Here is a 23,085-nt window from a genome sequence, read left to right on the forward strand (position 1 = left end):
TTACAAGCTACTAACATTTTTAATAAAATGTTTGCTTTTGTTTTAAATAGAAAAAAAAATGCATTTAGTATTTAGATAATATTTAATAAGCAGTGTTTAATATATTGCAAGTGAAGCTCAGCATACAATACAAAATACTCTTTTAGACATTTAACCAAAGGGAAAGGCTTCATCCCTGAAGACTTGAATGAAAGATTGACCCTTTACAAAACCAACAATTAGATAATCATTCAATAACATCAGATAGGCCAGGTTCACATTGAACTATATCTTCAAAATAAACAATGAATTGAATATTATATATGTAGATGAATATTAAGTTATTAACTAATTTATAATAATAACATTAATATATCTCCGTGCCCTGTACTATCATGTTGTCAGTTGGCCTAACAATACAATAATAACATTCTTGATACGCATATGTCTCTACTTTTTATATTTGGGGGGCCAATTTTTAATTTGTATTTCCACACAAACTATCTTTGTAACCTTTTTTTTTGCTGTTACTATATTATAGCTTTTTTGTTGTTGAGAAAAAGTGTAACTTGAGTCCTCTCAGTTTGCTATAGGGAATCTTTATAGAGAAATTTAAAGTTGACTAGTTGAAGCAGACAATAATTGTTGAGTATCTTGATGACAGCAGTGTAAGTGTATTTATTTTTTACATGATTGATGCTATTTAACTAGAGCTGTGTTGCATAAACTACAGCAGGCCAGTAGTTCATGATCTTTGGCATCAAAATAAAGGATCTTGTTTCCTATCCCAGTTAGACAATCAAACTAAACTTTAAGGATAATTCATAACATACTTATCTTACATATCTGACTTATTTCGCAGTAAAATAAGTACCTGATAAACAGGTCATTGTAACAGAAAATAAAAGGATTCAACCTAAACTGCTAATTAATGGAACATTAAGTCTGGAAAAGGAGCATTGCAGCCTATTTATTCAACTCTTGTAGCAAGATTAACTTTAGAATTGCATTTCAGGTCCCTTAACTCTAATTAAAATGAATAACATAACACTATATGGCCAGATAATTAACAATGTTAATGTATATTTTTTCTGCTTTCAGTGCCCAAGTGGGAGACATTGGAACTGAGCAATCACTTGCTAATGCATCCTTTTCAATGATTAACTTATAATGTATTAAAAAATATAAAACTAACCTTGTGATCCAGACGTACCAGAAAAATGTGGTTGTGATCTTTGAGGCATGCTGCTCTCAGGAACAACAATTTCCTCATTTTCTGTTGATGCTGCTGCCCCCATCGTTTAGTTATGTGCATTCAATAGTCAAATAGTCAGTAAGAATCACAATAATGTCAGCATGATTAGAGTCTTGTGAATTCTTGAGTCTGTACCTAGTGGATGTTTGTTTAAAAAATGTAAAACTAATTGAAAAACTTATTTCTAGATAGTTTAAAAGTGCTTTGTGCTTCTGAACTATTTACACTGTAGAATATCTCTATTTACTTATCAAACTTAGTATTGATTCAGATAGGCCTATAGCATTAGAAACCAAATCTATTTTATTTGTTCAAAAACATAGTTAACCTGGTGTGAAAGCCCTGTACTAATTGTACTATAGTAATGCACTGTCATATCACTAATGATACTAATGAATATTTTAAGACTATAAACATGAAGGGCTAAAAAGTATGAAACAAAATACATACAAATATTTCAAAAACAACATATTGCTACTTAAATCAACTAAAAAGTACAAAATAAAAATATACAGAACTAAATGGTGTTCAGACAATAGCTACAACACACTTATAAAGTAAGTTCCCCATTTAGACCTTGCTGTTAAACTTTCACATTACTACGAACCATGTTCTTCTAAACAAGCTTTTTTTGTTTGAAAATTTCAAGTGTTAGAACAGGTCGATGCATATTGACTGTAATTTGACAACAGTCACTAGAAAACAACAACTAGTAAGCTAGTTCCAGGGTTCCCGAACATTATGCACGAGAGTAGACAGTCATATACTTTATATTAAGTACTACTATACATTTATGGTGAAATGTTGTGATGTAAACAGACAGACAATAGCAAAGTTTTAAAAAAATCGTTCGTAAAATTAGTTATTATAATTCCTTAATTGGGAGAGCACCCTAAATTTTTTTAATGCGGCCCTCGGCAGAAAAAGGTTGCCCACCCCTGGCCTAAATAGTGATCATAGACATAGCAATTAAGGTTTTGGAGTTTTATGTACAATTAAATAGGTTTACTTTTAAAATACTAGCCTAATCGAAAGCGAATTGTGGCAGGACTATGTTTGTGTGTGTGTGTGTTTTCGTGGGAAACAAAAACTACACGCACGTGTGTTGAAATGTTTTCGCCATGTAAAAGATCACATGTTTTGTCCTCCTACATCTGTGGCATCCCATAATTTCATCTTTTAAGGTAACAGTAATGTTTTTTTTTTTTTTTGGCGATTCACTCTTGTGACAAGCCGCAGCCTAGGAAAACGGGTTAGCGAGCGCCCGAGTGTTGAAACCGTAGGCTTCTTCTGCTTTGTAATTGTGATAATGTGTTTGTTTTCAACAGCAACGAGTGAGTTCCATTCGTTACTTTGACTCTGCGAGCCAATACTGCAGATTTAAAAAAAATTCTCAATGGAGTCATCTTGACCTTCTGACTTCACTATACTGACAGGCTTTGATCTGAACACCGACGAGAAATGACCTTTATTTACGACACTTGTGACATGTTTCACCATAAGCTGGGCCACAATAGCTACAACTCACTTTTCCTTTTGTTGAAAAAAACAACGTCTTTCAAAGGTAACATTTTTTTTTTTTTTTTTTTGATTTGAGGCACATCGGCACAATTTAGGCCATGTCGTGCCTGCAGTCCCTCAAGGACCACTCTCTCTCTAAACAAAAAGGGCCAGATTCTATACAGTCATATAATTAAAATCAAGGTTTATTCACAGTTAAAATAGTAAAGGTAGTAAAAATTTAAATATTTGGTAAAAATCTAATGTAAATAGTGCATGTTCACAAATTCAGAAATCAGATCTTCGTAGATAGCCCCACTTCCCGAATAAAGCCCAGTACCTTCCCAGGGTCGACATTATTAAATAGTGTTTTTAGATTAGTGGCTCTAAAATATTTCGCCCTGACATCCTGGTATCTGGGGCAATCAACGAGGATATGTTCCACGGTGAGGCGAGAGTCACAGTACTCGCAAAGTGGGGGCTCCTCTCTCTTCAGTACAAAAGAGTGCGTGATGTAGGTGTGGCCAATCCTAAGTCTGGACATGGTTGTGCTACCACGCCTTGTCAGACCCTTAGATGTGGGCCGCCACCTGACATCCGCCACAATCTGCCTGAGTTTACTGTGAGTCTCAGCCTCCCATCGGTTCTGCCACTCTCGATAGGTGGCAGAGGCAATACTTTGTCTCAGGTCCGAGTAGGGAATTTGGGTTCCTGACACCGCATGATTTAGGGCTCTCTTTGCTTCTCTGTCTGCGGCTTCGTTTCCCTCAATGCCAACATGGGAGGGGACCCAGATGAAGGTGACATCCCTACGGTCGGCTGTTATTAGGTCCAACAGTTTCAGGCTCTTATGTACCAATGGGATGTCAGTCTTCATCCGCCCCAAAGCTTGCAATGCAGATTTGGAGTCGGAGCAGATTATAAATTTACTCCTTTCTGATGCTTTTACGGCCATAAGTGCAAGCAATATTGCGTGCAATTCGGCCGTAAAGATGGAGCAGCCATCGGGGAGTCTACGGGAGATTGTTTTGTTCCGAAAGGAGCAGGCACACGCGACCTTTCCCTCCATTTTGGATCCGTCTGTGTAGATGGTGCCACAATCTCCGTAGCTCTCCTGCAGTTCCCTAAAGTGGACTTGTAGTATGCTTGGGTCTGTATTTTCTTTTTTGAAATTAAGGAGGGATAAATTTAATTTGGGTTTATTCATTAGCCAAGGAGGATTCTGAGGGGTTTCTATTTTAGAGATTTGGTCAATGGGTGGGGTTAAATTTTGGATGGGTTCTCTCATTCGAAGGCCCAACGGCTGTATGACGTTAGGCCTTCGATTGTATAATTCTACCTCTGTGGGGTTAAATATGGAGTCAAAGGCAGGGTTCGTGGGGTTGGATTTTAGCTTGACTATATACTGCATTGCAAGCTTTTTCATTCTTATATCCATGGGGAGTTCTCCAGCCTCCACATGGAGACTTGGGATAGGTGATGTACGAAACGCGCCGAGACAGAGACGCAGGGCAGCATTTTGTATTGGTTCCAGTATTTTTAGGTACGACTTCCTTGCTGCTCCATATATTATGGATCCGTAGTCTAGCTTGGATCGAATTAGACTCCGATAGAGCAGCAGCAAGGTATCTCTGTCAGCTCCCCAGTCCGTATGGCTGAGTACTCTTAGTATGTTTAATGACTTTTGGCATTTCTTCTTAAGTTCCTTAATGTGGGGGAGAAAATTAAATTTGGAATCTAAGGTGAGGCCTAAAAATTTTGTAGTTTTCACGACAGGGATCTTCTTTTTGTGTATAAATAGTTCAGGGTCTGGGTGGAGTCTCCTTAGATTACAAAAATGCATACTAACTGTTTTGGAGTCTGAGAATTTGAAACCATTATAGTTTGCCCAACCCTGAATTTTGTTTAAACATAACTGTAATTTCCTTTCTAAGGTGTTCATGTTTTTCCCATAAGTAAGAATGACAAAGTCATCAACATACAAAGAGCACTCTATGCCAGGGGACAGCGCATTTATGATGCTATTTATTTTAATGTTGAACAGGGTGACTGACAGAATGCTGCCCTGGGGTACACCCATTTCCTGGTCATGAGTGTCAGAAGCGGAGTTGCCCACTCGAACCTGAAATTTTCGATCTTTCAGGAATTCCTCCACAAAACGGGGGAGGTGTCCCTTAAGCCCCATAAGCGCCAGGTCACGTAGAATGCCATGTTTCCAGGTTGTGTCATAGGCCTTTTCTATATCGAAGAATACAGCTACTAGATGTTCTCTTCTGAGTAATGCATTTCTAATATAAGCTTCCAGCCTTACCAGGTGGTCAGTTGTTGTCCGCCCCTGCCGGAATCCGCACTGGTAGTTTGAGATCACTTTATTCCTTTCCAGGTACCAGACCAGCCTACTGTTAATCATTCTTTCCATGATTTTGCAGATGCAGCTTGTTAGTGCTATTGGTCGATAGTTAGCTGGGTCAGAGCATTCTCTTCCCGATTTAGGTATCGGTATAACTGTGGCTTTCCTCCAGCTGTTTGGGAAAGCGCCTGTTTGCCACACACAGTTATAGACCCCTAGCAGGACTGCCAATGAGGGTTCGGGAAGGTGCTTGAGGAACTGGTAATGGATTTCGTCTTCTCCAGGCGCTGTGTCATGTGACTTGTCCAGCGATTCCCTCAGTTCCTCAAGCGAGAACGGTTTGTTGTAGTCTTCATTGTTCTCTGACCTGAAATCAATGGGGTGTCTTTCCTCCCTGGTTTTGACTTTTTGGAACTCTGGCGTGTAGTGTGCAGTGGATGATTTTTCTGCTATTGAGGATGCAAGGCAGTCAGCTATTTCTCTGGGGGACGTGACAGTTCGTCCTTGGTTTTTCAAATGCCCTATTGCATTTGATTCTTTCCCTTTGATTCGCCTTACTGCCTTCCAAACCGCTCGAGCAGAAGTTTTGGCATCCAGACTGCCGACAAAACTTCTCCAGGAATTCCTTTAGGCTGACCGTATGGTTTGTCTAGCCTTTGCTCTAGCTATCCTGAATAGCTTTAGGTTTTCCTGGGAAGGATTCTTTATAAATGCAGCCAGTCGTTTTTTCCTATCACCAATAGCACTTTTGCAAGCTGTATCAAACCATGGTTTGCTAGGCCGTTTTGGATTTGCAGAGGTTAGGGGTACAACTTTCCTGGCTATACTTAGTAGCTTGCTAGCAAAGGTATCAGCTGGGTTCTGTTCATGGAGGATATTTTCTGTGATATCCTCATAACATTTTGTGTAGGCAGACAGTACTTCTTGAACTTATTAAGAATGTAATGAAGTATATGGAAAGACTTGCTAATCTCACATTCATTACACTCAGTATCCATCCATTAGAAAGTGTTATACACTAGTACTGCTTCTTGGCCGATCACATGCAATAATGTCATAGACTGTACTTCTCTGCTTTTTGTATCCAGTCCACTTGCTAGCGTATATATATGAAAGGATTGGTCGAACCTTTTCCAATTTTCTGCTACGTTGCCATTTCCAGCGGGTGGATTCGGTCAATCTGACATCATGTAATAGACATACTTTAAAGAACAAGAGTCTCAATGAACACATTGCTTTATTAGTTGTCTATTCGTCTCCTTTACTCCAGCACCCTGTGGTCTTCCTGACCCATTTCTTTTACACAGTTCTGACTTACACACTTTCTTCACTGTTCACTCATCCATGTACAATGGAAGGTCAACTGGTCATTTCATACACAGTCACACACAATACACATATCCCTGAAGTGATGACTGTGATGCACAAGTTCATCTCATCGTCAATAGTTTACCCATGTCGATGGATATCTGAACATTTTTCAGCAGGCCACTGCAGATGATGATGTTTTAAGGCTGTTAAAGAATGATAGGCTGGCCAAACAAGAGAGCTGAAATTCCACAAGAAATTCGAGCATATTCAGGATTTAAAGAAGAACTTAGTGAAAGCAATGGTTTACTTTTAAAAGGAAAAATGTTAATAGTAACAAAAGTATTGCAAAATGGGCCTTAAAAACAGTGAAACAGATTCTTAATAAGTTAGAACGTCGTGTCAAAACCCATATATGGCCCTCTTGCATTTTCGAAATGATACATGCCCAAAAGGACCTTCACCTGCAACGATGCTCATGGGCCCCGTTTGAGGACAAATTTTCCAACAACTTGGGCGTATCTCAGACCTCAAATCCCAGACAAAAAAGAAGTGCAAAATGCTTGGAAAACAAGAAAAAAAATAATCAAGAAAAATATTAAAATAAAAAAGCGAGACGCACCGAGCGACCACACATTCAGCCTGAGAGCAAAGTGTGGATGCAAAAGAAACCTGGCGATTTATGGGAGCCAGCAGTGGTCATCTCAGAAGCGGAGACCCCAAGATGCTACTGGTAAAAACACCACATGGGGTAAGATACCGAAGAAATAGGAGAATGTTAAGAAACACATGTTTAAGATCAAGTGTTATTCCTGCTATTTTTGAGATGTTTAAGATCAAGTGTTATTCCTGCTATTTTTGAGATGGATACCCCAGAGACAGTCATTAATATACAATCTACACAGCCAGAGAAAGTGAGCGATACATAAAACATGCATCATGAACAACACACTATCACAGTAATTGTCTTAAGAGTTGAGTCTAAGACTTTTGGAATTCTAGACTTTTGGAAGCTTGCATCCTTTTCCTGTCTAAACTAACTTCTGTCTGGGAAAGATCCAGGCAGATGTAAATTATTACATGCCTATTTCCGATGGCTCTAATCCCAAGACGCTGGGATTACCCAAGACACTGGGATTAGAAGCGAAGCCAAAGGCCGAGCACACCGCTTAGCAAGGAAAGGCCAAAAAATAAATAAATACAGATACTTACAATGTTATAAAAAAGAAATAGTTAATTATAAGATAGCCAGTTAGTTGGTTTTCAAAATGTTCATATTTTGGTTTTCTATAGTTATAATGTTTTGTTTGCCTAATGCACAAATTGTAAGACAAATTTTCTTATGGATAAACAGAAATTATCACGTCTACTGGAATAAAAACTTTAAATATCTAAAATTTAACTCAATGAGTAAATACATAGACAAAAATATTTTAAAACTAGAAAATTAAGAATAATTAATGTAAACAAATAGATACAGAACAATAAAAGCTAAGAGACACAATAGAAATAACAAACAATATAAAAACAGAATTAACAAGGCCCAAAACTTGACAATCTTTGCTTCATTGATTTCCTCATCTTGTCTCGGAGACGGTACATTAATTATTGACGTCTGCCTTAGTAGAAAATTGATTTCCTTTTTTTTTTTTTACAGGAAGAGCATTAAAGAGTAGAACTAGTCACAAGATGTAAAAGACTAAGAGAAAAATAAATAACAAATGGCAATCATTCCATTAAAAACATCTGCGTATATAGAAGACAATTAATCTAAACAGGCCTACTTTAACATAGGTGGCATATCGCAGACGACTCAGGGCTTGACCAGACGACACAAATAAAACACAAGTAATGACTATTTGGAGCCATCCATTATTATGAAAGTAGCACACCATAACTGGACAAGAAACTAGCGGTTACTATTGACACAACCACTCCACAATTTCCTGCGCCAGGGTGTGGCCGCGGGTAATCGATACCTGGATGATATATATATATAGTTACGACAACGCAAAGGATACTGGCATCAAAAGTGTTTAATTTTTTTCTAATGCTTCAAGCTTTGTTGTTCTCTTAAATCTCAACATTCTCTCTTTTCTCACATTTTACCTCGCTCATATCAACTCACTCCGTCCGTCTGTCTGTCTGGTAGAAATTTTTTACACGTAGTTCTCCCACTAACCTCTCTTGAATCAATTAGAAAATGTGCACACAATTATTCATTGCATACTTTTTACCAGACAGGATGATACAAGATTTGTAAAACTGTATATATATAAATATATTATAGCGTAAAGTAATTTAAATATATGGGATATACAAAAGTGTCAAGGGCATCTGATGGCCCTGCATATGAAAATAATAAGTAGTCTTACCTTGGAATAGGAAAAGAAATCAAATGTATTAATAAAAGAGACCGCCAATACAGAATTCATTTCGAGAAAATGTTCAAACTCTTCGAAAAAATGACAATGGGCGGTGTGGTCGAGAAATATTCAACACCAAGGAGCGGAACGTCAAGTGTAAATATAGACTAAATACTGCCCAAAAGTTACAAAAGTTGGGTGTTGGTGCAATTGCTGGAGAAAATATCGATGCTGGTTGTTAAATTGGTGCAATAGCTGGAGAAAGTATCGATGCTGGTTGTTAAATTGGTGCAATAGCTGGAGAAAGTATCGATGCTGGTTGTTGCATTGGTGCAATAGCTGGAGAAAGTATCGATGCTGGTTGTTGTATTGGTGCAATAGCTGGAGAAAGTATCGATGCTGGTTGTTACGCTGGACGTACAACAATTAATCACACCTGCACTCACTTTATGGGGATGCTCAGGGTGCTCTCCAACGCCTTATCATTATACCAAATACCAAGATTCCCAGAAAAAAAAAACAATAAAAAGAGACGCAACGCGATTCCCCTCCCCCCCCCCCCAATCCTTTATTCCCCATGTCAATAACATTCTTATCACATATTTTCCCATATTTTTTTTTGTCAAGCAGGCTACTCATATAAACATAGACTTGTTCCATTTATTTGATAAGATAAACTTAGAGGGAACTTATGTCAAAACAGCTTTTGTTAATACCATAGAACAGATAGAATGGACACGCAAGTACACGCAGCTAAAAAACCCATGTTATTTAAACAGTGACATATTACTGATAATAGATCAATTTTTCATTGGATACATGTTTACTCTACCAAGACTAGATTTGCACTATGACTTCTAGACATTCCCCGTAAATTGTCCCTCGGTTCGCTGGTTTCTCTCCGCCCAGAGCAGTAATAGGCAACCTTTTTAAGTATTATAAAAAAACCGTCTGCAGTTTCCTTATGAACCGAGGACACAAGTTTGGGCATAGCTTCATTATTTTCATACATTTTTACAAAGCTTATATCAACTCACTCTGTCAGTCTGGTTAAAGTTTGTACGCGTTTATGTATCCCACAGCCCTTCTCGGATGAAGTTGAAATTTTTCACAAATATTCATTGGCGAAGATAATACATGAATTAATAATGAAAAAATAAAGCAATTAGTCAATTAATTATTTTCTGTAATACCAGCAAGGAAAATTAATTCTTCAGCATTGACAAATATGGCTAAATATGTGGGGTTTTGTCCCCTCAGAAAAAAAACCAACAACAAATTGTGCACGTTATTTCTCCTATACCTATTCTCGGATCAAGTTGAAACTTTAACTAAATATTTTTTGTACCTAACAAAACATTAATCAATTGAAAAATTAACTAATTAGTGATTTATTATTGGTACTTAATTATTTTTCTTGATATCGAAAAAGGGGAATAATTTTTAAATTAATGAAAGATATAGTTGTGAGGAGTTCTTCTCCTTAGACAAGTTTGTTGTTGTTTTTTTAAGTGTTTTATATTTTGCTTGTTTACATAGCCTAAGTACTAAACCCACTAAAGTTAGTAAAGTCTAAAACGTATACTGTTCCGTAATTTAGGCCTATCATAGTCACTGTATATTGTCGCAATAGTTCCCTTATTTTTAGGAAGAACTGACGGACCCCTAAATTGAAAATCATGTACAAATTGTCAGCCTTGCATGCAATTAGAAGGCAGCCCGATCGTCTTCCTTAGTTCTAAAGCACGACAACACTTAACCAAGCATCATTTAATTAGCTAAACATGAAAAAAAAATATTGCGAAAAAAAAACAACCTAGCCCTCAATGGCATGTGACTGTATCCACCATTGTCAACAAAGCTGTGGAGAAAAATATTGAATGAGTGCATGCAGTGCCAGGAGCAACCGAGGTACACCGTTTCACAATCCACCCGTTGTTTTTGAAAATGAAAGTGAGCGGGAGTTGATAGTGACGGGGGGTGGGGGTGGAGGGGAGTTTCCAAGTTAGAAAGTAAACAAGACGTCTCGAAAGAATGACAAGATCGACTCCCACTTGTTTGATTTATCGATTTCTTGTAACGCTCCCATAAAAAAAAAAGAAAAAAGGATAAAAGATCTTCTATAAATGGAACTATTCAACGGAGATTAAAAAAGGCCGTACTGAGGTTAGAAGAGTTTCTGGCCAGGCGGACTCGAAGGCGTGAACACTTGTAGTGACATACACGTTTTACTCTTATCCAGGTGTGTGTGTGTGGGGGGGGGAGTCTCACTATCTTCACTAAATTAATATCGTGTTTCACCAAAGTGAATGTAATGAATTGTTGCGAGGAGCGGGGGGGGGGGGTAATGTATGTTGTATTTTAAAAACAGTTACGCAGACGTGTACAGAGTGCAAGCAAGTTCCTGCCCTTGAAGACATGTACAATAATCATTAGTGTGTGTAGGCCCTTTCTTATTACAAAACAAGCTTGTCAAATAAAGACTAAGAATGACTTTGAGAATTTATTACAAAACAAGCTTGTCAAATAAAGACTAAGAATGACTTTGAGAATTTATTACAAAACAAGCTTGTCAAATAAAGACTAAGAATGACTTTGAGAATTTATTACAAAACAAGCTTGTCAAATAAAGACTAAGAATGACTTTGAGAATTTATTACAAAACAAGCTTGTCAAATAAAGACTAAGAATGACTTTGAGAATTTATTACAAAACAAGCTTGTCAAATAAAGACTAAGAATGACTTTGAGAATTTATTACAAAACAAGCTTGTCAAATAAAGACTAAGAATGACTTTGAGAATTTATTACAAAACAAGCTTGTCAAATAAAGACTAAGAATGACTTTGAGAATTTATTACAAAACAAGCTTGTCAAATAAAGACTAAGAATGACTTTGAGAATTTATTACAAAACAAGCTTGTCAAATAAAGACTAAGAATGACTTTGAGAATTTATTTTATTTAGGCCTATAATTATTTTTTATGGTTGTAGCTATCAATTAAATATCTAAAAAATCGAGCGAAATTTGTAGACTCTGATTTTTAATACTCTTGGATGTCATTCAGTCACATCTTTGACTGCTTGGAGGATCTTACAATAATGGCTGCAAGTGAAACCAGAAAAACTGCACATGGGTAATAACTGCACCCTCCTCCTCATGTGTTTCTGATTTGTCTTTTCATTGTCGTCGATTATTTCTCAGATGTTGCGGTCGGCACATCTTAACATGGTGGCCGCCCAACACCATATCAGCTGTCTCACTGACAGCCAAAAAAACCTGGTCATGCTGAGGAACACTTCAGGGTTGGCATCCCGAGTAAGGCGAGACTGCTGGCAGACAAACTCGGTGTTGAGTTGGTGCTGCAGAGAATTTCAAGTCTACAGACACATCGACCTAAAACTAAAGCCACATATTTGGATTTCGGGAGTTATTACAGGGAAGCACGGATAAACTTAACAAGGTGTAAAGTAAATAGTTTGTTAAAATGTTGATGTTTTTAATTTGTATTTTATGAAACAAGTATTTACAGTGCACTTAATAACACAGGGATTGTACGCGGGGAGGGGGGACCAGTTATTTCCTAATATTCTCAATAATAAGAGAGTTGAAGCTCTAACTTTGAGCCATAGGTTGCAACTTGCAGCCCCTGCAAAAAATCCTGCGGGCGCATCTGTCAATCTATTTCTGACACAGTTTAGGCTACTCTTAAGTTCATTATTGGAAAAAGTTTCTAAAAAAAATATAGGACGAGATTTAGACCCTAGGTTGCTTGGTAGCTTTTGATAGCAAACGTACCAAAGCATTTAAAAGAAACTCGAAAAACTTGAGAAGAAAAAAAAAAAGAATTGCCTTGCATTAGCTGCCCCCAACCTACCCCCCCCCCGATCAAGAAACGATGGAAGAATAGTTAAATAATAGACATAATGTAGTTACTGTTATGATTTAACACAATTTTTAAAAGTAAAATAGCTACAACCAAACAATTGTTACAGCTTTTTCTAGGATTAAAAAAAAAAAAAAAAAAAAATAATAAAAAAATCTGAAAATATAATGGAGAAAGTAATTAATGCAGCAATAGACAGATAAAGATTAAAATATTAAAATTAGATTATTAGATAATTAGAACATTAGATTATATGAACTATTAATTCATTTATAACATTGATTATAATTTGCATCCAAATAAATACTATTTGAAGAGTTTACTTCAGGCGTGCCATTCCATAAATATACTATGATATATTGAGACCATTTTTATATTGCCCTCATAATGACCTACTGAATTTTATGTTGAAAAGAATCTATAAAAGTCCACAAGAAAAAACTCATCAGGAATGTAATCAAATCCTCGACAAATTCTATCAGAATTTAAAAACCTGTAGTGTAATAATTTTAATACTAAGATCATCTAATATGAACAATAGTAGTACACATTGTAAAATGTTGGAGATCCACTGGTTTAGAACAAGTGCACTTACAAACTTCTTGGTTTCAAACTTATGGAATGATGGTGAACATCCCAAAGACAAGAATTAAGTGTTGAATTATTGATAGAATCTGCACTACCAGAACGGAATGTTCCTGACCTGAAGGATGTGATCATGTGTAGAATTTAATACTCAAGTTTTAAATCAATAAATCTATTGCGAACAATGATGTAGAATTTAAATCTATCATAATAATTAGTGAAAGCATTTTGGATTTAAATAGATATTGACTAGAAATCTAGATTGAATCCACATGGATATTTGTTGGGCATAATTCTCTTTTGGAGGAGATTCTGTAACTTCAAAGATTACATAGTTTAGATTGATTCTAGTTTAACTCTATACATCTTTTTTTTTCTAGATCATTGATGGGTAAATAAAGGTCCATTGGCTACCTTTGGCATACTGAAAGGTTCAAAACAGCCTGATATATTTTAGAATAACTATTAAAAATAACAAGTATGTTCACAATGACGCTCATTGTAAAAATTAAAGTTTTTAATACAAGTTAATCTTCTCTGACAGAGAATCTATCTGGACAGTAATGAGACATTATGGGATCCCCAATAAAATAATAACCATAATCAAGAACCTTTATGATGGTTTCACCTGCCAAGTAACCCACTGTGGCAAGCTGTCAGAGGAATTTCCAGTCACAACAGGAGTCAAACAGGGATGTCTTCTTTCACCACTCCTGTTCCTTCTAGTACTGGATTGGGTCACAAAAGAAGCCTACTCTAACGCAGGGAAAGGAATCCAATGGACTCTCACACAAAATCTGGAAGATCTGGAATTCGCTGATGACATAGCCCTATTATCACACAGACTACAGGATATGCAAGAAAAGGTCACAGCTTTAAGCGAAGTAGGAAAAAGAGTAGGCCTCAAAATAAACCACCAAAAAACTAAAGTACTTAAAGTAAACAATAAACAAAGTGGAGACATAGTATTGGATTCTCAGACAATAGACCAAGTAGAAAATTTTATATACCTTGGGAGTGTAGTCAGTATATCAGGTGGAACAGATGAAGACATTAAACGCCGTATAAATCTAGCACGTCAGACATTTACACAGCTAAAACCAACCTGGAAATCTCCTTACATCTCAAACAAGACTAAACTAAGAATCTTTAATTCTAATGTCAAGGCTGTCCTACTGTATGGTTCTGAAACATGGAGAACAACTGAAGCCACAACAAAAAAAATACAGACCTTCATCAACAGATGCCTGAGAAATATCCTAAAAATACACTGGTATGACAAAGTAGAAAACACCAAACTGTGGGAGATGAGTGGACAGAAAAATATAGAAGTGCAGATCTTAGAGAGGAAGTGGAGATGGATTGGTCACACCCTTAGAAAAGATACCAGCAACAGAGCTAGGCAGGCCATAGAGTGGAACCCCCAGGGAACAAGACGCAGAGGAAGACCAAAAAGAACATGGCGACGCAGTGTACTTGAAGAAGCAGAGAAGACAGGGAAGAGCTGGGACACCATCAAAAAGCTAGCAAGAGACCGTGGAGAGTGGCGTGTTTATGTCGAGGCCCTATGTTCCATGAGGAACTCAAAGGAATGATGATGATGATGATGAATCTTCTCTGACACATAACAAATTTAATGTTTAGCTAGAAAGAAAAAAAAATTTTTTTACACTATATGGGACCACCTCAAAGTTTCAAATAACTTGTTCTATTTGCCAATCAGCTAAATAAAAATGCATTCTTTCAAATCAAGAGGTTAAATTTATTGAATATTGGGAAGGATGACAAGCTTAAAAATTATTAAGATATTTAAAATTCTACCCATTAATAATCATCTAGGTCTAAATGTTCTACATTAATGTCATTAACAAAAAAAAAAGGGGGGGGGTTGTCACAAAACCAGTTAATTTCTTAATTTGTATTTATCTGTATTCCATGTTTGCAGAATTTATTTATGTCTATAGAAATAGATTGTGACTATTGGCCTATGACCATCAGTGATTTTAGTCACATCCAAAAGAGAGTTTATTGGAACTAAGTCTCTTAATCTACCGAGAGGAGCACAGCTTAAATGAGATCAACTCAAATGTTATAGAAGAAAGCAGCTGGCCTCTGAAAGAGAAAGCATGAGAACTCTCAAGAAGGTCACAGGACACACATTTGAGGCCCAAAGACAGGCACAGAAGACAAAAAGATAACTTATAGACCCCAGCAAACAACGGCTTTGTCTTTATTAGATGTGGCAAAAATTTATGCAGGTCTCAACTGAGTTTGCATAGTCATATAAAACACTCAACTTATCCTTAATACAGAAATGTGCATGAGGCCCTGGGAGAGTTATATATATATATATATATATATATATATATATATATATATATATATATATATATCAGGCATGAAAGACGTCTTATACTAATACTAGATCTAGATTCTAGATCTAAGAAGGCGTAATAGTACTAATAATATCTTAGCTTTATTATCTTATCATATGTATAATATTACAGACAATTAATACTCAAAAAAGAAGATAGAATCTAATTATTATATTATTATGTGCATTTGATTTCATGTGTCAATCTAGTCATGCATGTTAATCTTATCTTCTTATCTTATATAATACAGACGTTACTTCAAAAAAGAAGATGATTACGTCCTACGCGTCATGCATTTAGTCATGCATATTAACCAATGACTTAAATTCTGCCAAGTCACTGGTTTTCCTGGCTAGCTCAGGCAACCCATTCCATGCTCTAATAGCACTAGGGAAGAAGGAGTATTTGTACAAATTTGTCCTAGCATATGGGACGAGGAATGTGCCTTTATCTTTGTGTCTTTCAGAGTATTTTATTAAATTTTGTTTTTGTATTTTAAGATTATGGTTCAGTGTTTTATGTATGATTGCTACTTTACTTTTGAGCCTTCTGTCCTGAAGGCTTTCTAAATTTAGTGATTTTACTAAAGGTGTTACTCTAGTCAAATGTGAATATTCGTTTGTTATGAATCTCACTGCTCTATTTTGTGTCTGTTCCAGTTTCTTAATGTTTTCTTGAGTTGAGGGGTCCCAAACGGAGGATGCATATTCTATTATTGGCCTAACCAAGGTTAAGTAACATTTTAGTTTTATGTTCTTATTTGATTTATAGAAATTTCTTTTAATAAATCCTAATGCTTTGTTTGATTTTTTTGTAGTTTCATCAATATGTGGATTCCATGATAGTTTTTCATTTATTATAACACCTAGGTATTTTGCGTTTTTAGTCTGTGATACTGGTTTGCCATGAATAAGATAAGTGGAATTAATTTGTTTTAGTTTTTTTGTTACTCTTAACAACTGACATTTTTCTGGGTGGAAAGACATGCTCCAATTTGATTCCCATTTCTGTAATTCATCTAATTCTCTTTGTAAAATATCTGTGTCTTGTGTTGTTTTTATTGTTCTATATATTATGCAATCGTCTGCAAATAATCTGACTTTTGTTCCTGAACTAATGCAATTTGGTAAATCATTTATGTAAATTAAAAAAAGTAGTGGACCCAAGACTGTACCTTGAGGTACACCTGAGTTTACTGTTATCGGTGTTGATTTAGAGCCATTTATTATTACAGTTTGTTCTCTCCCTATCAGAAAGTCTTTAATCCACTGATGCAGTGGACCATTAATGCCGAAATATTTTAATTTTTTAAGCAAACTATGGTGGTGAACTTTGTCAAAAGCCTTAGAAAAATCTAGTAAGATAGCATCTATTTGTTCACTATTATCTAAACCTTTTGAAAAATCATCAATTAGTCCTATTAGTTGTGTTTCACATGATCTATATTTCCTAAAGCCATGTTGGTATGGTGTGAGGACATTATGTTTGTCTAAGTGGTTTATGATGTTGCTACATATTATGTGTTCTAGGATTTTACATGTGATGCTGGTAAGTGATACTGGTCTGTAGTTCCCTGGGTCAGATTTTTCTCCTTTTTTAAATAGGGGGGTGACATTAGCTTCTTTCCAGTCCTTTGGTACTCTGCCCTGGTTAAGTGAAGCCTGAAAGAGTATTTTGAACACTGGGGCTAGCTCATTACTTAGTTCTTTGAGTAATCTAGCTGGAATACCATCAGGTCCAGAAGCTTTATTTGGTTTGGTGTTGGCTAATAGTTTTTGAATTCCATTTTCTTGTACTACTATATCTTCTATGTTGTCTACTTGGTTCAAATTCAGTAATATGTCTTTGTCTCCTGGGGCTGAGAATGCTGATGCAAAGTATTTGTTTAGAATGTTTGCTTTAGTTTCATTATCCTTATGTATTATGTTATGTTCATCTTTTAATGGCGCTACGCCTGTTGTTTCCATTTTCTTAGACTTAATGTATGACCATAGGTTTTTGCTGTTATCTTTAGATATTACATTGTTTATGTATTCACTCTGCAGCTGTCTGCTTACTTTTTGGGTTAAGTGTTTAATTTTTATATACTTTTTGTAAACTCTTCCTGCATTAGTTTCTTTAAATTTTCTATAGAGTGACTTAAACTCTGCTGGCTAAGGGCTAAGTCATTGGTTTTCCTGGCTGATTCAGTCAAAGTCAACCCATTCCATTCTCTAATGATAATGGCACTATAGTGACTAATAATACTAATAGTAATAGCGTAGCCATGCCATATCATGGCATATGGAATATGAATAAGAAATGTTAATGTACAATAGGCCTACTGCATCTATCTTTGTCACACTTTGTGTCTTTCTGAGTATTTCATAGATCTAGATTATTATTATACTATTATAGAATCTATAATAATAATTATAGATCTATATTATATAGTATATAGTCTATTTCTATAGATAGATTATCTGATAGTTCTATTATTCTATATTATAGATCTAGAATCTAGATTAGATTCTAGATAGATCTAGATCTAATCATAATATAATTATTTTCCATTTAGAAATTAGAATCTAGACATTTTGATTTTTGTTTACAGTCCATTATTAATCATCATTTTAATGAAATGACTCAATAATGAGTTTACCGTACTACCGTAGGCGTAGTTTACGTGACTATTTATCACTATATGCAGAATCAGGTTTCTATTATTTTTTAAGTCAGAATATATTAACAAACTAGTAAACTAGATCTAGATACTTAGACTACTTACGTGTTCTGTGAGGTATAGATCAAGAATAATCTAGACTCTAGATGTATATCTATCTATATATGTTGCTAGTTTGTTCAGTCACTGCGCCGCCATATTGCTTGAAAAGCGTTCTAGTTGTTGGGGGAAACTCTATCACGTGACCAAATAGATTGATCCCATTTAATAAAATAAAAACAAAAAAAAAACCCGCGAAAAATAAAGTATATCGAGCCATTAGATTAAGATTAAATTATTATTGTCTTATTCTAATTTCTTTAAAAATAAACATTTCTTAAACTAGATCTAGGTAATGTATAGGCCTATATATATATATATATATATATATATATATATATATATATATATATATATATATATATATATATATATATATATACGCTAATTAGATCTAGGTAACCAAAAATAAAAGAAAAAATTTACTCTTAATGTAGGCTTTTCTAGAATAGAAGGGAAATAGATTCGCAATAAAATAAAATAATGTAATGTGATTACAACAAGCAAAATATATAAAAAAAAAAAAAAACTAGTCGACAGGCGGCGTAGCATACGCCGCTATTTTGCAGGGTCGGCCTTAGGCCACTGCAACCTAAGCGACCGCATTGGGCCCCGCACTTTCATAGGACCCGCGCTAATTCTAGGTGTATAAATTATTAAATTAAACCATATTATAACTTAAAACAGATTTCCCGCGCCCTCCTGTCGATTTACCAGGAGCTCTCGAAATTATAAAATATACGAAAAAGTCCTTAAAATATACGGAAATATATAGACAAAAATTGTTTTTTGGGGTGTCATTCAATATGGAAAACGCCAATCCTACGCGCGATAAATAAAAACGGCATTATGCATTAGCCGTAATGTGTAATCTGGTTAAGGAAGCTTCTCGCGCCTCAAACTAATGAAGAATTTCTTAGAGGTCAACAATTCTCAAAGATAGATTGAAACATTTGAGAATTCTTGCTGCTATTGAGCGTGATCTATGTAGAAAACAGAAAACAGTAAAGAATGAATAAAATGCATAGACGAATTTATTTTCTAATACAAACTCATAAATTTCACTTATTATCCGCTTCCCTACCCAAACTTGGCCCCGCGAAATCCGTTTTGCATAGGGCCACACAATTGTTAAGTCCGACCCTGCTATTTAGTGACCAGTAAATATACATAGTATGCCTATATTACTTGTTCTCTTTCCATGACTTCTTGGTCACAATGGTTAAGTCCGGCGCTGCTATTTAGTGTTTGTAAAATGTTTGTTTGTAAAATGTTTTACATGTTTCGGATGTTCCTTCAGAGTTGACGATAGTTTTCTTCCTAGTCCAAACCTCCCGCAGAACGAAGGGGGATGGGAGCAGGCAGGGTTTGACAGTCCAGCGCGCTGCCATCCGTAGCGACGTGTGAATACCCACTTGTTCTCTCCCCGCTGTTTTTTCGTGGGGTTACTATCCGCAGAAATAAGAGTGATCTTTCCTTTACTTCTTGCTCGTCCAAACTGTTGAGCGAAGAAGAGAATTTTAGGCCTATATACAGATAGATACTTAAAAATAAAACAACAAAACTTATCTGAGTGGAAAAACTCCATATTTGCAGCCATATATATCTCATTAATGTAGAATATATCTCCCTTTTTATATTAAACAAAATAATTAATTACCAATAATCAATTAACGAATTCATGTTTTCTTAGGTACAATAAATAATAGTGTAAACTTGATCCAAGAATGGGTGTGCTAGAAATAATGTGTTCAAAACTTTACCAGACAGAGTGAGTTGATATAAACTTTGTAATGATCACAGATGGCCATGGTTGTAAGAAGTGAGTTTGGAGACTTAGATTCAGTTTAGACCTCAAGGTAAACCCTACATTTATACACCAGTGTCTATACTAGGATTCAACCTACAAAATATGACCATTCATATTTGCTGCTCAACATTCAACCGAAAACGCTCTATAAACTTTATCTCTAATTATAATAAGTATGCCTGTTATCTTATCTTATATTATATAATACAGACGTTATTTAAAAAAAAGATGAGGATTACGTCCTACGCGTCATGCATTTAGTCATGCATATTAACCAATGACATAAATTCTGCCAAGTCATTGGTTTTCATGGCTAGCTCAGGCAACCCATTCCATGCTCTAATACCACTTGGGAAGAAGGAGCATTTGTACAAATTTGTCCTAGCAAATGGAACGAGGAATGTGCATTATCTTTGTGTCTTCCCACTTGGGAAGGAGCATTTGTACAAATTTGTCCTAGCAAATGGAACGAGGAATGTGTATTATCTTTGTGTCTTTCTGAGTATTTTATTAGATTTTGTTTTTGTATTTGAATATTATGGTTCAGTGTTTTATGTATAATTGCTACTTTACTTTTGAGTTCTCTATCCTGAAGGCTTTCTAATTTAGTGATTTTACTAAAGGTGTCATTCGAATCTAGTCAAATGTGAATATTCGTTTGTTATGAATCTCACTGCTCTATTTTGTGTCTGTTCCAGTTTATTAATGATTTCTTGAATTGAGGGTCCCAATCAGAGAATGCATATTCTATTATTGGCCTAACCAAAGTTAAATAACATTTTAGCTTTATGTTCTTATTTGATTGATAGAAATTTCTTTTAATTAACACTAAAGCTTAAAATTTGTTTGATTTTTTTTATAGTTTCATCAATATGGGGATTCCATGACAGTTTTCATTTATTATAACTCCTAAGTATTTTGCACTGTTGGACCCAGGGCCGCTTTAATGACATCAAATAGAGCTTTGCTATTTCATGAGTGGAGACTGTCTTGGATTCTTCTATCCAAATCAGGAGAAAAAATTACAGATTAAACCAAGCAGCTAGAACGATGGACAGAACACTACCTCGAAGTCTATGCCACATAGAATACAGTAGACGATGTCGCCCTGGCTTCTCTACCAGATCTTCCAGTACTGTAAAATGTTTGTTTGTAAAATGTTTTACATGTTTCGGATGTTCCTTCAGAGTTGAAGATAGTTTACTTCCTAGTCCAAACCTCCCGCAGGACGACGGGGGATGGGAGCGGGTAGGATTTGAACCCTCGACCATCGATAAATCCGAACGACAGTCCAGCGCGCAAACCTCACGACCAGGCAGCCATCCTACTGGAATGCCTAGATGAGCTCCCGAGCCTTAGTGACCTCAAAAAAGCAATTAACTGCTTAAAAAATAGAAAATCTCCTGGGAGTGATGGTATCCCAGTGGAAGTAGTGAAAGTCAACGAATCACTCCTGCTCCCTGAACTCTGTATTCTCCTCTGCCGCTGTTGGGAAACAGGTCATGTCCCACAGGACATGCGTGACGCAACTATAGTCACAATATACAAGAACAAAGGGGATCGGAGTGACTGCAACAACTATAGGGGTATCTCTCTCCTCAGTATAGTGGGCAAAATCTTTGCTAGAGTGGCACCATCCAGGCTGCAAGTGATAGCTTCTAGAGTCTACCCAGAGTCTCAGTGTGGATTCAGGAGCGATAGATCCACTATAGACATGATATCTTCTCTACGACTACTGCAGGAGAAATTCAGAGAGAGAGACAGACCCCTTTACATTGTTTTTGTTGATCTGACTAAAGCTTTTGACATGGTCAGCAGAAGTGGCATTTTCAAACTCCTGAAGAAAATAGGTTGCCCTCCCAAACTACTGAAGTTAATTGAGTGTTTTCACGAGGAAATTAATTGTACTGTCAAATTCAATGGAGCCCAATCAGCACCTTTTGAGGTTTGCAGTGGTGTCAAGCAGGGATGTGTGCTCGCACCTTCTCTGTTTGGCATATTCTTCTCCTGTCTACTGCATTATGCGTACAGCGACATAAACGAAGGTGTGTTTCTCCATACAAGATCCTCTGGAAAACTATTTAATGTATCAAGGCTGCGGGCAAAAACCAAGGTTAGGAAGCTACTCGTCAGGGAACTCCTGTATGCTGATGATGCAGCTATTGTGGCTGATTCTGATATTCAGCTACAGTCCATGGTTGACAAACTATCTGCTGCTTGCCAGAAGTTCGGCTTAAACATCAGTCAAAGCAAGACTAAGATACTTGTCCAAAACACAAACACTGCACCTCAAGTAAGCATTAATGGCCAACCACTAGAAATTGTTGATCACATTTGTTACCTTGGCTCCATCATATCCAACAACACTCTACTGGATAAAGACATAAACAACAGGATAGCCAAGGCAATGGCCACCATGTCACGGTTGCAGAAAAGAGTCTGGGACAACATATTGCTGACAAGCAGTACTAAAACCCTAGTCTACCGGACCTGTGTGTTGAGCACCTTGCTGTACGGAAGTGAAACATGGTCAACCTACTCATGGCAGGAAAAAAAGCTGAATGTCTTCCACCTCCGATGCCTAAGGCGGATCTTTAAAATAAGGTGGCAAGATAAGATAACCAATGAGGAAGTGCTACATAGAGCAGGATGCCAGGACATCCGCTCTGTTATCAGCAGCAGACGCCTTGGCTGGCTTGGCCACGTTCATAGAATGCCAGTAGGTCGACTTCCACAGGACATCCTGTATGGCGATCTAATAGAGGCAGGAGAGCCGCTGGTCGCCCACTTTTACGTTATACGGATGTATGCAAACGCGACATGAAGCTCTTCAAAATCGACACTGACAACTGGGAAGAGGTGGCACTGGACAGATCCACATGGAGAGAGAGCATAAAGGAAGGGTCACAG

General features: G+C 36.4%; 1 protein-coding gene across 4 annotated transcripts in view; it reads right to left on the reverse strand.

Moving 5' to 3' along the window:
* LOC106055997 (uncharacterized) overlaps nt 1–18,499 on the reverse strand; it is a 73,780-nt gene extending 55,281 nt beyond the window's left edge. For 2 of the 4 annotated variants that reach the window (XM_056026756.1, XM_056026752.1), the window contains exons 1-2: nt 8,177–8,483; nt 1,175–1,369 (exon numbers count right to left, since the gene is read on the reverse strand). In XM_056026756.1, the coding sequence (XP_055882731.1) occupies nt 1,175–1,277 (103 nt within the window). In that variant the 5' untranslated portion in view covers nt 1,278–1,369; nt 8,177–8,483. Of the gene's footprint in view, nt 1–1,174; nt 1,370–8,176; nt 8,484–18,371 lie in introns of those variants that run through there. The other 2 variants (XM_056026753.1, XM_056026754.1) reach the window with 2 other exon arrangements.
* Between the last annotated feature and the right edge of the window lie 4,586 nt (nt 18,500–23,085).

The sequence above is a fragment of the Biomphalaria glabrata genome, chromosome 4 (assembly GCF_947242115.1).
Source record: "Biomphalaria glabrata chromosome 4, xgBioGlab47.1, whole genome shotgun sequence".
Classification (NCBI taxonomy): domain Eukaryota; kingdom Metazoa; phylum Mollusca; class Gastropoda; family Planorbidae; genus Biomphalaria; species Biomphalaria glabrata.